Source organism: Camelina sativa, chromosome 18 (assembly GCF_000633955.1).
Source record: "Camelina sativa cultivar DH55 chromosome 18, Cs, whole genome shotgun sequence".
Classification (NCBI taxonomy): domain Eukaryota; kingdom Viridiplantae; phylum Streptophyta; class Magnoliopsida; order Brassicales; family Brassicaceae; genus Camelina; species Camelina sativa.
This window is the reverse complement of record NC_025702.1, coordinates 15,344,771-15,357,358: the sequence shown is the minus strand read 5'-3', so window position 1 is coordinate 15,357,358 and position 12,588 is coordinate 15,344,771. Positions and strand designations below refer to the sequence as shown.

Sequence of the window (12,588 nt, the reverse complement as noted above, 5' to 3'; positions counted from 1 at the left end):
ACATACTTGATACTTGAAAACCTTCCCATGAACTCAATCTCATTTATTTTATCTTTTTAAACTTTTATTTGACACATTTTGCCCATTCATGAAAGTATAGAAACATATCCATTAATTTGGTGATTGCATCAAAGATGATTTATTCACTTACTACAACGTTTTCGTTGAAAAAAATAGGGCCTATATCTAATACCGTGATAAAATAAAATAACTTAAACGCAGCTCGACGAATCATATCCACGATTAAAAAAAAAAACTGAAGATCATTTCTTAAGAAGAGCTAGCATAATAGCTAACGCAGGGAGAATCCCCTAACTCAAAATGGAATAGTTAAATTATTTTTAAAATGACTACAAAATGTAAAAATTGTAAAACCAATTTGAAAGAGCATTTACAAATTATGTGAATGAAGAAGGACGATGGGAAAGGGAAAAATCACAAGAGGTAGGCTCAACAAAACACAGAGCCACCACAACTATATTTCTTCATACCAATAATGGCCCATACATACATCAATACGTTATGCGTACCAACAATAACATCAACACCAAAGTTAGTTAACTAACTTTTCATACAGACACTCCAAAGTCCAAACTGAAAAATCCAACACACCAAACCAAATCCCCTCAACCGGTTAAACCCAAAAACTAACCAGCCAGTTCGAACCAATTACCACTAATAACTATACCGACCCGTAACTTAAACTGAGTCCTTGCGTTGTGTCTGCACATTGCTTAAAATCACGACGAATTCGCCAGCCAATATAAAAACATCTCGACCATTTTTTTACCAAACTCCCCTTGTAGATGTTTCTTGTAAGTTGTAATCCTTACTTGTGCATGTGCTGGAGCCTTTCAGGTCATGAGATGACCAAAACTACGCCGTAGTCGTAATGGGCCTTACACAAAGCCCAGTTACCTTTTTCTGTTAACGGAGTTGATCTTATCAAGCCTCCACTCGTCTCTAAGCCTGGCGATGAAATTGTCGGCTTTCGTATTCACGTCTGGGCTTGGACAGAACCCCGGCACACCACCACCACCGCCGCCGCTCACAGCGGGCGTTGTTTCAGCTCCGCAATCAGAATGAGTGAGTTCTAGACCCCAACCGATGTCGAACACTTCCCGTTCAGGGGAGCTACATCTAGAGCTCTGATTACTCCGTATCTTCGCGAAATCACCACTCACCACGAATTTCAACGGCGGAACTCTAAACGGAGGCGGTGGTGGAGGCGGAGGCGTAATTTGGATTAACGGAGATCCTTGTCCGTTGTTCTCTTCGTTGAAACTCGTCGGTTTCGTCGGACGCGGAGGTCTTCCGGATTTGGATCTCCGTGGTGGTGGTGGTGTCTGAGGATCAAATTGGACCTTTCTCGGCGGTGGAGGTGGAGGCGGCGCCGGAACGGAGTGAATCTTTTTGTTGCTCTTAACTCCTTTCTTGAACAATCCGTAGAATACAGACTGCGACGATCGCGGCGGAGGCGGGGGTGGTGGTGGAGGAGGAGGCGGAGACGGCGGCGGAATTAACGATTGGTATTGCGGCGGCTCTTCCATAACATCCACCACAACCACCGGAGAAGATTCAATTCTCTCCTTTCTCTTAGATTTCTGAAGCTTCTTCTTCTTCTTCCCTTGATTATACAGAGAAGCGAAAACCATTTTAATCTCTATAGCCGCATTGCTCTTTCTCCGCTGAAGAGTCCCTTGTTTTCTCGGCGGCGTAGCGGTTACAAGAGGAGGCGGGGGAGGTGGCGGAGGAGGAGGCGGTGACGGCGGAGGTTGAAACGCTCGTTTGAACTTAGTCTCACTGCGTTTCGCGTTTTCTTGTACATCTCTGTTTCTAACAGAACGTTGAGCCCTTCTCGGTTTCTGTGAAACTTCAACCGGCGATTGTCGAGTAAGTGAAGGCGGCGGAGGTGGTGGTGGTGCCGGTGGTTGTTTCGGCGGAGACGACGGTGTTACAACGAATTTATCAATATGAATCTCTTTAGGCTCTGTTTTTTCTTCTTCTTCTTCTTCAATCTCGATTTTAGAACGATTCAGAAACGGTTCGTAAAAACTCGAATCGTTTACTGATCGGTACTTATCAATTTCGAAATCGTCGTAAAACCGGAACCGGCGATCACCAGTCTCTCTGAAAACATCTTGTCTCAGATCAGGATACGAAGTACTACTACGCCTCAACGGTACAGTTCCGGTAACCGGTAAACCAGGCGTAATAAAACTCCGGCTACTCACACTCTCATATATCTTAAGCCTATCAGCATCATACACGTCATCAAACCAATGCTCTGATGAAACCGTCGGCGTGGAAGAGATCTTACTAACCTCACCGTCACCGACGGACATTTCACCACTGATCATAACAACAGCTCCTCGTCCTTCTTCTTCTGATTGCGACGAAGACGACGACGACGACGAAGGTAATCCGTCGTCGTTTCGTCTAGCGAGCACGCCGCATAAAATGGCGAAAACTACCAAAACGACGTTGATCGAATCCCATCCTCGTTTCACCGAAGCTGGTTGGAGAATCTGAGATGTGATGGAGAGAAACGTAGGGACGACGAAGGTTACAAAGACTAGAAAAATAGCCGCTGATGTAACTCCGATCATCGCTGGAACTAATATAGTTGGGATCGGTGATCGTCGACGAGTGTATCCGGTGGATTCAAACTGCGGCCAGATCAGCGGCGGTTGATCGTCCATTTTTAAAAAACAATTGAGAGAGGAGAGAGAGAGAGAGAGACTTGTGGATTTTGATTACAGTAACCATTTAATGGAGTAAACGAGTTTATATAGCGTGGGAGAGAGATTAACAATAGTTTTTGTAATAAGTACGTTATTTTTAAAAAGAGGGTAATAAAATTAAACAATGATTAAAGATTTATAATAATCATACGGACACGGAAAGGAATTGTTGTCATGGTAATTGAACCATGTCGCGCCGAAGATTTTAATTTAAAAAAATATTATTTAGACTCAAATTCAAATCATTGAGTTGGAAAATTCGTCGAAGTGCTTTACTTTTTTAGTTCATAAACAGATAATGTGCACCATAATTCCCTAAACATCACAAACTTATTACAGAAGTTTTAATATATATTAATATCAGACATATATAAAAAAAAGGCAATATTTGAAAATGACATGGAAAAAAACAAAAAAGATTGATATGTTATTTTCTCGTAGCCGTCCATATGTTGTATAGTCCTAATTAATCGGATTTGTTTCAATGATTTTCATAAACAGCAATTAGTCAAAATGTAGTTTTATTTTGTTTTAATGATTGATAAATTAAAGAATTGTTGAGGTCCTTGAGGATGTTGCCACTAAGGCCCGTCTTGGATAACCCTTGTTTACAAGCAACGTCGGAGCCGTCAACCAAAAGATATAGTTAGTGTATATGTTTTTTTTTTTGCTTACCAAACGTTATATTAATCATGCAAGTAATTTAATGCATATAATCGAACATATGTTGACAAATCAAAATACTATATTGTTTTCCCAATGAAACATTTCAACACACGATTTCTATATTATATAATACCACACGAGATAGCATTTTTTTTTTCTCTTCTCTCAATACTTTTAAAAATGGACGAAAAAAACTTCATGCTATCAAATTAGGACTTTCAGTTTTTGATTACCGAAAAAAAATAATAATACCTTGTTTAGGATTAGTCAGCATATAAAATATTTTTAAAAAACTTATTGTTGTGAAATATTTTCAGAATAACACGGCAACATTCAAAATTAATAATGAGTTTCTTAGGGGACTAAAAGGTTTATGCTTTCTACAAAATAGATCTCTTGGATTTGTACTTGATTCTCGAAAAATAATTCAAAGATTGTGGTACAAAAGTTGCAAAATTATTATATTAACTCATGTTTTTAAAAACCATTATTGTTATACAAATATCTTATTTTTATGTTTTCCCAAAAAATGTCACGGCATACATCTTTTACCACGGTGACATGAAGACACAATCACACGATCTCAAAGTTGTTTTGATGCTTAAGGCTTAACATTCAAATCTGAAAAAAAAAAAAAACAGAGGTTTTAAATAGGACTGAAAAGTTATAGAAAAGTTAGTTAAAACTTAAAAAAGTGGACGTTAATAATTATTTGGGACTGTTAAACCATAATTGCAATTGCAAATCCACTAGCTACAGTAATTAAAGTGGAACAATTAGCTCTAGATATAAATTTGGTAGAACTTACGAAATACGCAACACAACACTTTTATTTTTGTTTCCATCACTAAATGCATGATGGGTTAACAGTTAACACTTACTTCGTATATAAATAACTTTTCTAACATTTTGTAGTAATCAACTCGAGCTTTACTTCTGCGTCTTTGTTTATTATCTCGCTAAAACACTCTCACGACTATAATCTTTATCATTGGTCATCGCTACACAAAACATGTTGTCATCGCTATATGTACTACTACCATGTATACACGCAAAATACGTTATTAGCACTTCCATGTAAACACGAATCCCGTATATTACTAATTTAAAAGGAATGTACAATTATATATGCATGTACTCAAAAAGTCCACGTATAGTATTAAATTTTTGTTACATATAAATTTGGAAAATAACTTTAGAGGGATGCTCATGCTCTGTTTGACAGAAATAATTGGAGCGTGGTGATCATCATTGTAAAGTGTTTACTTACCCTTTTCTCGCTACACCCCAACACAAACCTCCGCACCTTTTGTCGACCTGTCTCTCCTTAAACAATTTTTTTTTTCTTTCTTTTTACAATTATTCGTTTATTAAAAGAAACAAAAGAAAAGTAAATTTCTATTTACACAACAAATTTACCCTATTTTGCAATATATATGATTATGCTTTTTCCACATGAATCATTTCTAAAGAAGTCAAAGAATATGATGAATCTTTATTCGTAAAGTTTAGGCTTGTAGTCAGTTTTACAAGACGAGGACTTGAATGTGGTATTGTGCATTGACTTAGTCGTCGGTGTTTATGCGTATGGAAAACGCACCGCAGATCTTATTAGTGGTTGTTCCTAAAGTTAACACAACAAAACCATGGCTAAAAAAATTCACAATTTAGATAATAAACAAAAATTTATATTATTTATGCACAAACTCGGTGTATTGGTTTTAGTAAAGCAATGGTCTGGAAATTTTAAGAATTCGTTAAAAAAAAAACAAAAATTGTGTTTTAAACTTTTAATACATTATTTATACTTTATTGTTTCTTTGACCAAAAAAAAAAAAGACTTTCTATTGTTTTGGTTGGGTACGTAGAGGAGTGGTTATCATGCTTCTACCTTTATAATAGCGATAGATCAAACGATATTGAAATCAAATGTCGATGGGTAGCAATAACATTACAGAGCTTACATGCTCCATATACTTTCTTCATTACTTGCCACAATATTGCCACATTCGATAAGTGGAAGGAGCAAAAAAAGGTTGAACAAAAAATATCACTTAATAAAAAAGGTGAAGAAAAAGAAAAGGGGACCAGCATCCAATCCCAACCCTTTAAACTCATCTTTACTTTCTCATATACCCTTTAAACATTTTTGTAGTTTAGTACACTATCAATATATCAAATTAAAAGTGTTAGTTAAAAACACTTTTCAGCCTAATAATACTTGTAAGCGAATTAATGAATTATATAAATAAACTAAACCCTGTTTTTTGGGTTGTGTAACGTTCCACCTTATCGTTAATGTGTTGTACACACGGCCACCACCATTTCCTAATTTATTTCATATTATTATTTTTTGGAAACAGACAGCTAAAATGCTTAATAAAAGCTGGGATCATACGTTTTGATAACCAGAAATGGATCAAAACTTGTAAGTTATAACTTATACGTAATTGTATTTCCTGTAAATTATTAACGTAACATTTTGAAGTTAAGACAACAATCCCAAAAATGAGAAAAATAAGAATACAAAATACTATGATGGTAACAAGTTAAACAACGCATAGCCCTAAAATTATGGCCATCGCCACCAGCTTTCTGTCTGTGAAAAAGAAATATTATTAATATTTTGAAAATTTGGCTCTTATCTTTCGTATTCAGTGTCCCACTATTAAACCTAAAGACCAAAGAAAGAAAAGTAAGCATCAACTAAAATCATATACTAAACTATATACTATTAACCAAAGGAAAAGAGGATAGTGATTTACGTATATAATAAGAGCATATCGATTTCGGGAGAATCACACCAGGTTATAATATCTCATTAAACTAATTAAGAATCAGAATGATTTACGTGGGTAAAAAAGTTAGTGAAAGAAAAAGTGATTAGCAAAAAGTATTTTGTCCAACCAAAAATTTGCTGAGGCCATCGAATCAAAATAGTTTTCCATAGATCAAAAATTATTTATTGAGATCACACATGTGACAAATCCACCAAACGTTAAAAGTCTTTTTGTGACTCAAAACGTATAAAAATGTATCTTCAATTCTTCATCAAAAGAGACTGATCAGCTTCAACCAATAGAGTAGCAGTATCTAACTAATAATAGCATGTTACATGCATGTAACATAAACTTAGCTAGTAGCCTAGTACCATGCGTTTTTGACAAACCCTTGCTTAGAGAATCCACCCTTAATACGAGATTTAAACTCAATTTCCGCATGAAAAGGCTAAGACACAACAAAAAATTATAGACCAAAGAGTCAGAATTTCTGGTTTTTGTTGTTGTTGTTCTTGATGGTTTGTTAATTGTTGCTAAGTAGAGTTTTAAAAGAATTGTTTTATATAGCAAACAAAGAACGAGGACTGAAATAATTGGACACAACAGATGGACATAAATCTGGAGTTTAGGTAGAGAGATACCTGTATATTGGTCTGGAAACGAGCCACAATAGCTTAGGAAAATATAATAATTTATCAAGATTACATTTAAAAATAAGTAAGAAGAGAAAGAGACAGGCTGGGAAAGGACAGACGCTAGATGAATCGGAAGTATCGTCTAAGTTTCTTCAAACAGCTATCGTCCAGATTACACAACACAGCCTGTCTCCCGCACGTGCCTATATTACAAGATTGATCCAATCGTATTACATGTCGTCTTTATTAGTAATTGATTGCAAAAATACTGATTAAAGCTCTTAATGATTCGATTATTAACTTACTTGGAAGAGAGATCCACAAATTTGTCGTGGCATTAACCTATTGGAAGCTTTTTAGCGATTGAGCATAATCGAATCCCTCGAATCAATCATATACTTCTCTTCGTTGATAAGTACAAATAGATACGAACCCCACGCCGTACGTACCTATCACCACTGGTAACAAAACATCACCCGTTTTACATTCCAAGAGAAGCACGTCATGTCGTCTTAAAGCTTTAATGTGGCGTACTAAACGGCTTGGTGTTTGGTTCACTACTTTACCACTGAGAAATTTACATTCCGTATTAATTTCAATTTCGCGGTAGATCGTTTTGTTGGTTGATTCTTTGCACGATATAACATAGTTTCCATGTATTTTATATGTTACATTAAAGATTTAATTCATTTAATTAACTGAGTTATGATTTACGAAATTATCAGATGATGAATAGTTTAGTTATGTATATCAGTGACACCGTTTTCATAATTATTTGTTAAAAAAAAAAAAACTGTATTTTCTTGTACCAATTAATACACCCTTTAAATATTAGGTTTTTGCTGTTATAAAAAAATAATAATAATAATTAGGTTCAGCAAACAGGCTCCACCGCAGATAAACCCATTACTAAACGGCCCACCAGATACGAAAAAGGTTCGTCGTTCGTTTAAGGTTAAAGCGAACAGTCCACAAAAATCATTCGAGAACGGCCGAAAGGATATGAATGAAACCAAGGACAATACACTGATAATCCAATTTGGCTGACTAGAATAACAATCACAGCCAAAATAATGTAGCTACAATACAACCATTAACCTAATGTTGTTTCTTTTTTCTGTTCCTTGTTCGTAATTCGTATACAAACTCTATATGTTGTGAACAAAAAATTATACACAACTTGATAAAATGGTCTAAGTAAAATCATTGGTTTATGTGAATGTACATGAGTTCGGTGACTATACCTTGATGAACACTGAAACTTATAGGTAATGAATGATAGTTACATAGTTATCTTGTAGTATAATCTTAATTAGGATAGTATAACCACCGGACAGCGAAAATCACGACTAACACAAGAGAGAATCCCATCGCCTGCACCGATTTAAAATCGAATTTAGAGTCACTTCGACTAATCTAGAACACATTGTTAGACTATGGACTAATCTCTAACAGTAAATATTATGTTATGCACACGAAATCATATATAAGTACTTACAGTGATTGCGGAAGCAGCAAGACCAGCTCTTTCTCTAGGATCTTTACGATAATAGTTCCCGAAATAAAGATATGCAGCATAGTACCACAAAGGTGGAAACATAAATCCTAGGAGAAAGCTGTTTTAAGGTAAATGAAGACTCAAATCAGGATTGGCCTTAAGTCCGATAACATGGAATTAACAGGAGAAGCAAAGAACTCACGAGAACCATCCGATTCCACAACCAAAGCATGGAAGAGGTTTGTCATATGCTCCTGTTTCCATGCCGTCTACATCTTTTACAAGTGAATATCTTCTTCTCCCACGAGCCATAGCATCTACCGAAACAGAGACAAATGTCTTTTGCTTAGTTCATAACTTAGACGAATGTGTTGACATGAATGCTTCATCTTTTCACATCTTATTCATGAATATAAGGGTAAAGATAAAATTGCAGGCCACTTGTACACATGACAAGACTAGGCTCCTAGGCGGTAATGGATTGTAGTACTAACCTTTAAGTGCGGAATAATATCGAGAGGCTTGTTTCATGAGTTTGGTATGCCTATCAGCGATGAATTTTACTAGCTCGGTTCTACCATTTCCAGATACAAATTTAGTATCTGCTAGGAAACAGATACAACGTTCAATTTCACACATACGGACTTAAACGCGTATATCCATATATCTCCGCTAAAAACTTAGCAGTAGGTTCCAACATTTGCAAATTCAGTCAAGACAACACCATGAAAATGAAAATGGACAAGGAGAAACGACGTCGTCTCGTGATCTAATCTAAGTCTTGGGTCTTCTCAATCTCAATTCAGATAATGGGACTCAATGGTATTGTTTTGCATACCACACATCACAAAACTGAAATGCCCCCTAAACTATCAAAAACATACCATTCGCAACCGTGTAAAACTAATATGTTCCTAGACATAGACATAAACTTAACCTCTCAAAAGCTAATAGTTGAAGAGAGTTAAGAGAGGCGCTATTGAGAAAAATAAAGGCAAGAATATATAATTACTTTCGTCCATGGCTATATAGCTCTCTTGCTTATGAGTTCAGGACCCAGATCTTCAATTTTTCCTGTATTGATAATGAAAAACCCAAAACTCAGTTTAACAAAAGATTGAAAATTTAAGCTCAGTTCCTACCAAAAATGTTAGCTTTAGAGTAATCAAACCAATTCGTCGATCTAACGGTTCATTAAGAAATAAGCTCTTGAAAATTTTAACAAACGATCTAACTTAGCTCACCGGAGAGAAGACAATCTAGTGAATCCGAGATGAATCTGAAACTGATAAATCAGACGAGTAAAATCGTGTGTGTTCTCTTCCTCTTCGTGTCTTCTCTTCAACTTCGTCGGCGCTTTAAATGCGTATGAAAAGCTGAAGAAGGAAAAAAAAAGTTATTAACACTCTTTAACTAACCACTTATTTTGTTTTCTTCTTTTTATATATATTCACTAACCCCTTATTTTTAGTGTACTAGGCAATTTTTTGACAAATTATAATTTTTTGACATTTACAAATGATGATGTTAAAAAATTACATTACTTGTTCGTTTAAATGTTGATGTGATGAAAAGATGAAAGTATTCTCGGGTAAAATCTGCCTTACACACTACTTTATTACAATTAAAGCTTGAGGTGTAAGTTTGTATTATTTTGTCTCCATCACGTAGAAGAATTCACACTTTTTTGTCTTCTCGTATGTTCCATTTTCAAATTGTTGTGATTTTTTCCATACTATGATTTGGTTGGTTAGTGTTGTTACTGTTCCTTTGGTTTATAAATAAAGAAAACAGTCGTGACTAATATGAGTTTTTGGTAAAGTCTACCTCCTACTGCAGCATCTTAACATCTGTGACTTTCTTACCAACCACACACAAATTTAATTTGGAGAAAAGGAGAAGTAATAAACGTCAAACAATAACACTAGATCTTTAGCATAGACGAGTGTAGTGTTATTAGTTATTACAATTAACCCCAGGATTAAAATAGGGGATTTTTGTTTGGAAGCTACATCATGTACATTATATATCAAGTTAGCTTACAAAAAAAAAAAGATTAAATAATGGTGGGAAGAGATAACAAAGTAAATAATAAAAATTAAGCAGGAAATTAATATTACAAAAACAATTAATAATATTATTATTACCTGTTCCATTCTTATTTACCCCACCATCAAAACTTTTTCTTTCAAACCTTCTTTCTCAATTCATGGATTTGCTCTTGAACTTCCTTACTCCCTTCAAATCAACAACTACCACACTTATATTGTCTTTGCTCCCTTTTTGCAAAGCCATCTTCGACAAATACTCAGCCGCCGACATTGCCGCCGGATCTTTTCCTTCTCCTCTTTTCTCGGCCGGAAGCAAAGCATCTCCGGCCATAGCATTCTTCTTATGCCATAACAAAATCCTTTTCCTAGCCAAATCGCACACTTCTTCGTTTGTCATTACATCCCAAAGACCATCACTTGCTAAGATGAGACAATCATCTTCTTTGACTCGTCGTACTGAAGTCACTTCAGGATCCGGGATCACTGATGGTTTTAGGTATCTATCACCTGTTATGCAACGGTTTAAAATGTGACTGAACTATTTAATATTGTTTGGGACAAAGTAAAAATATTTTTACCTATGGATCTTGACATTGCTAGCACACCAAAAACACGAGCCCCGTTCCACCGGATTACTTTCCCTCCGGCTGCTTCTATCCTAGCCGCTTCATCATCTCTATCCGGCTACACATAAAATAGCTATAAGAACGTTGACCAATCCATACATATAGAGTTCCTAAAGAACTACGTATATAATTGAAATCCCTGCATATTACTACTAATCATTTAGAGTCATTTCATAGAAGCTACAACATATACCTAAAACATATTAACACACATTATTATACTTACTTTGTGATCAGTGGACAACGCAAGTGGCGTCTTGCCACGGCACAGAACCGCCCTCGAGTCGCCGCAATTAGCGACAAAGATATGAGTCGGAAAGACAACGGCTACCACCGACGTCGATCCCACCGTTTCAGGCGCGTGTGCCACGGGTTCAATCTCTGAGTCAACTCTCATAAAAGAGTTGAACAAAGCCTTCTTCCACTTCTCTTGCCACATGTCACCGTCACAAAACTCCGGCTTCTCCTTCACTATCTCCTCCGTTAACGCTAGATGCATCCTCTCACGGCAATAATTCGCTACCTACACAAACACACAAACAAAACCACATCTTAAAAAACCAAACTTTTGCAGTTTCCGATCAAAAGTATTCGATTAAGTTTACCTGAGAACCACCATGGCCATCGTAAACACCGAAGAAATGAGCACTCGAGTGAGGATTAACTCCATTAGTAACTCGACCATCAAGAAACGAACTAGACGAAACTTGAAGAAACCTAGGAATCGTGGAGACAGAATCTTCCATCTCAGGTCGTCTTCCACAAATCGAAGTCACTCCAAACAAAGGCACACTCTTGAACTCAAACAGACTTCTACTCTCTGTTCTACTGAGTACTTTCTTCTCACCCTGACTCGTCGTCGATCTCGGATCAAACTCATCTGAACCGTTCATCTCATCTCCGGCGGAGATATCAACAACGGTGACGTCTGGTACAACAGATGATGATGATGATGCTAATGAATCTTGTCTTGTATTGATCTCAAAGGATGAACCTTTCATAGCTCCGTCGTCGGAAATCAAAGACCCGGAACCGGAACAAGAATTTTCCGGTAAAGAAACCCTAGATTCGCCGCTGCAGTAGCCTCTAATTCCGGCGTGTGGCTCAGGGAATGGTCTGAATGGAACAGCTATTGCAGGAGAAGCTTCGTCCATTAATGGAATTAAAAAAAAAAAAAACTCAATTTCTTGATCTCTCTCTCACAAAGGGAAGACCCAAACAAACTCAATGAAAGGTGCCAAATTTTTTGATGAAACTTTTTCTTTGTTACTTGTGTTCAAAGAGACAGTTGTGTTTGATTGTTAAAACCCGGTTCGGTGGAAAGAAAAACAAAAAAAAAACGAGAAAAGTCGAAAGATTTGAAATTTAAGAGAGTGTTGTTGTTAACTTTATTAGAGAAGATGAAGACAAGAAACTCATGACTCATAAGAGGAAAAGTGAGACAACCTTAGCTAGCACATGAAACAGATAGAGATTTGCCTAACCCCAAAACAATTACAAAAAAGCTACAAAAAAATTTCCCGAGAAATTCACCAGAAAGAAATGAAAAAATCAATCAGAGAGTTTCCTGGATTCTGGGTAATTCGTT

The 12,588-nt window shown here is 36.3% G+C and overlaps 3 protein-coding genes across 5 annotated transcripts; all 3 read right to left on the bottom strand.

Annotated features, from left to right (window-relative positions):
- On the bottom strand, positions 428 to 2,848 carry LOC104761781 (pollen-specific leucine-rich repeat extensin-like protein 1). The gene has a single exon (XM_010484901.2). It carries the CDS (start codon positions 2,700 to 2,702, stop codon positions 915 to 917), a length of 1,788 nt encoding a protein of 595 aa, XP_010483203.1. The 5' UTR covers positions 2,703 to 2,848; the 3' UTR covers positions 428 to 914.
- Positions 7,846 to 9,718, bottom strand: LOC104761780. Of its 3 annotated transcripts, none has more exons than XM_019240212.1 (6): positions 9,568 to 9,718; positions 9,336 to 9,397; positions 8,818 to 8,928; positions 8,526 to 8,640; positions 8,324 to 8,441; positions 7,846 to 8,199 (listed from the first exon to the last, which is right to left on the bottom strand). In XM_019240212.1, the coding sequence occupies exons 2-6, from the start codon at positions 9,343 to 9,345 to the stop codon at positions 8,134 to 8,136; spliced, it is 420 nt and encodes a 139-aa protein (XP_019095757.1). In that variant the 5' UTR covers positions 9,346 to 9,397; positions 9,568 to 9,718; the 3' UTR covers positions 7,846 to 8,133. The 3 variants fall into 3 exon arrangements, with proteins under 3 accessions (XP_019095757.1, XP_010483202.1, XP_010483201.1); XM_010484900.1 differs by having other exon boundaries at positions 8,818 to 8,925; XM_010484899.1 differs by lacking the exons at positions 9,336 to 9,397; positions 9,568 to 9,718 and having other exon boundaries at positions 8,818 to 9,329.
- On the bottom strand, positions 10,237 to 12,582 carry LOC104761779 (protein phosphatase 2C 77). The gene is made up of 4 exons (XM_010484898.2): positions 11,606 to 12,582; positions 11,227 to 11,523; positions 10,953 to 11,058; positions 10,237 to 10,881 (listed from the first exon to the last, which is right to left on the bottom strand). The coding sequence occupies exons 1-4, from the start codon at positions 12,152 to 12,154 to the stop codon at positions 10,526 to 10,528; spliced, it is 1,308 nt and encodes a 435-aa protein (XP_010483200.1). The 5' UTR covers positions 12,155 to 12,582; the 3' UTR covers positions 10,237 to 10,525.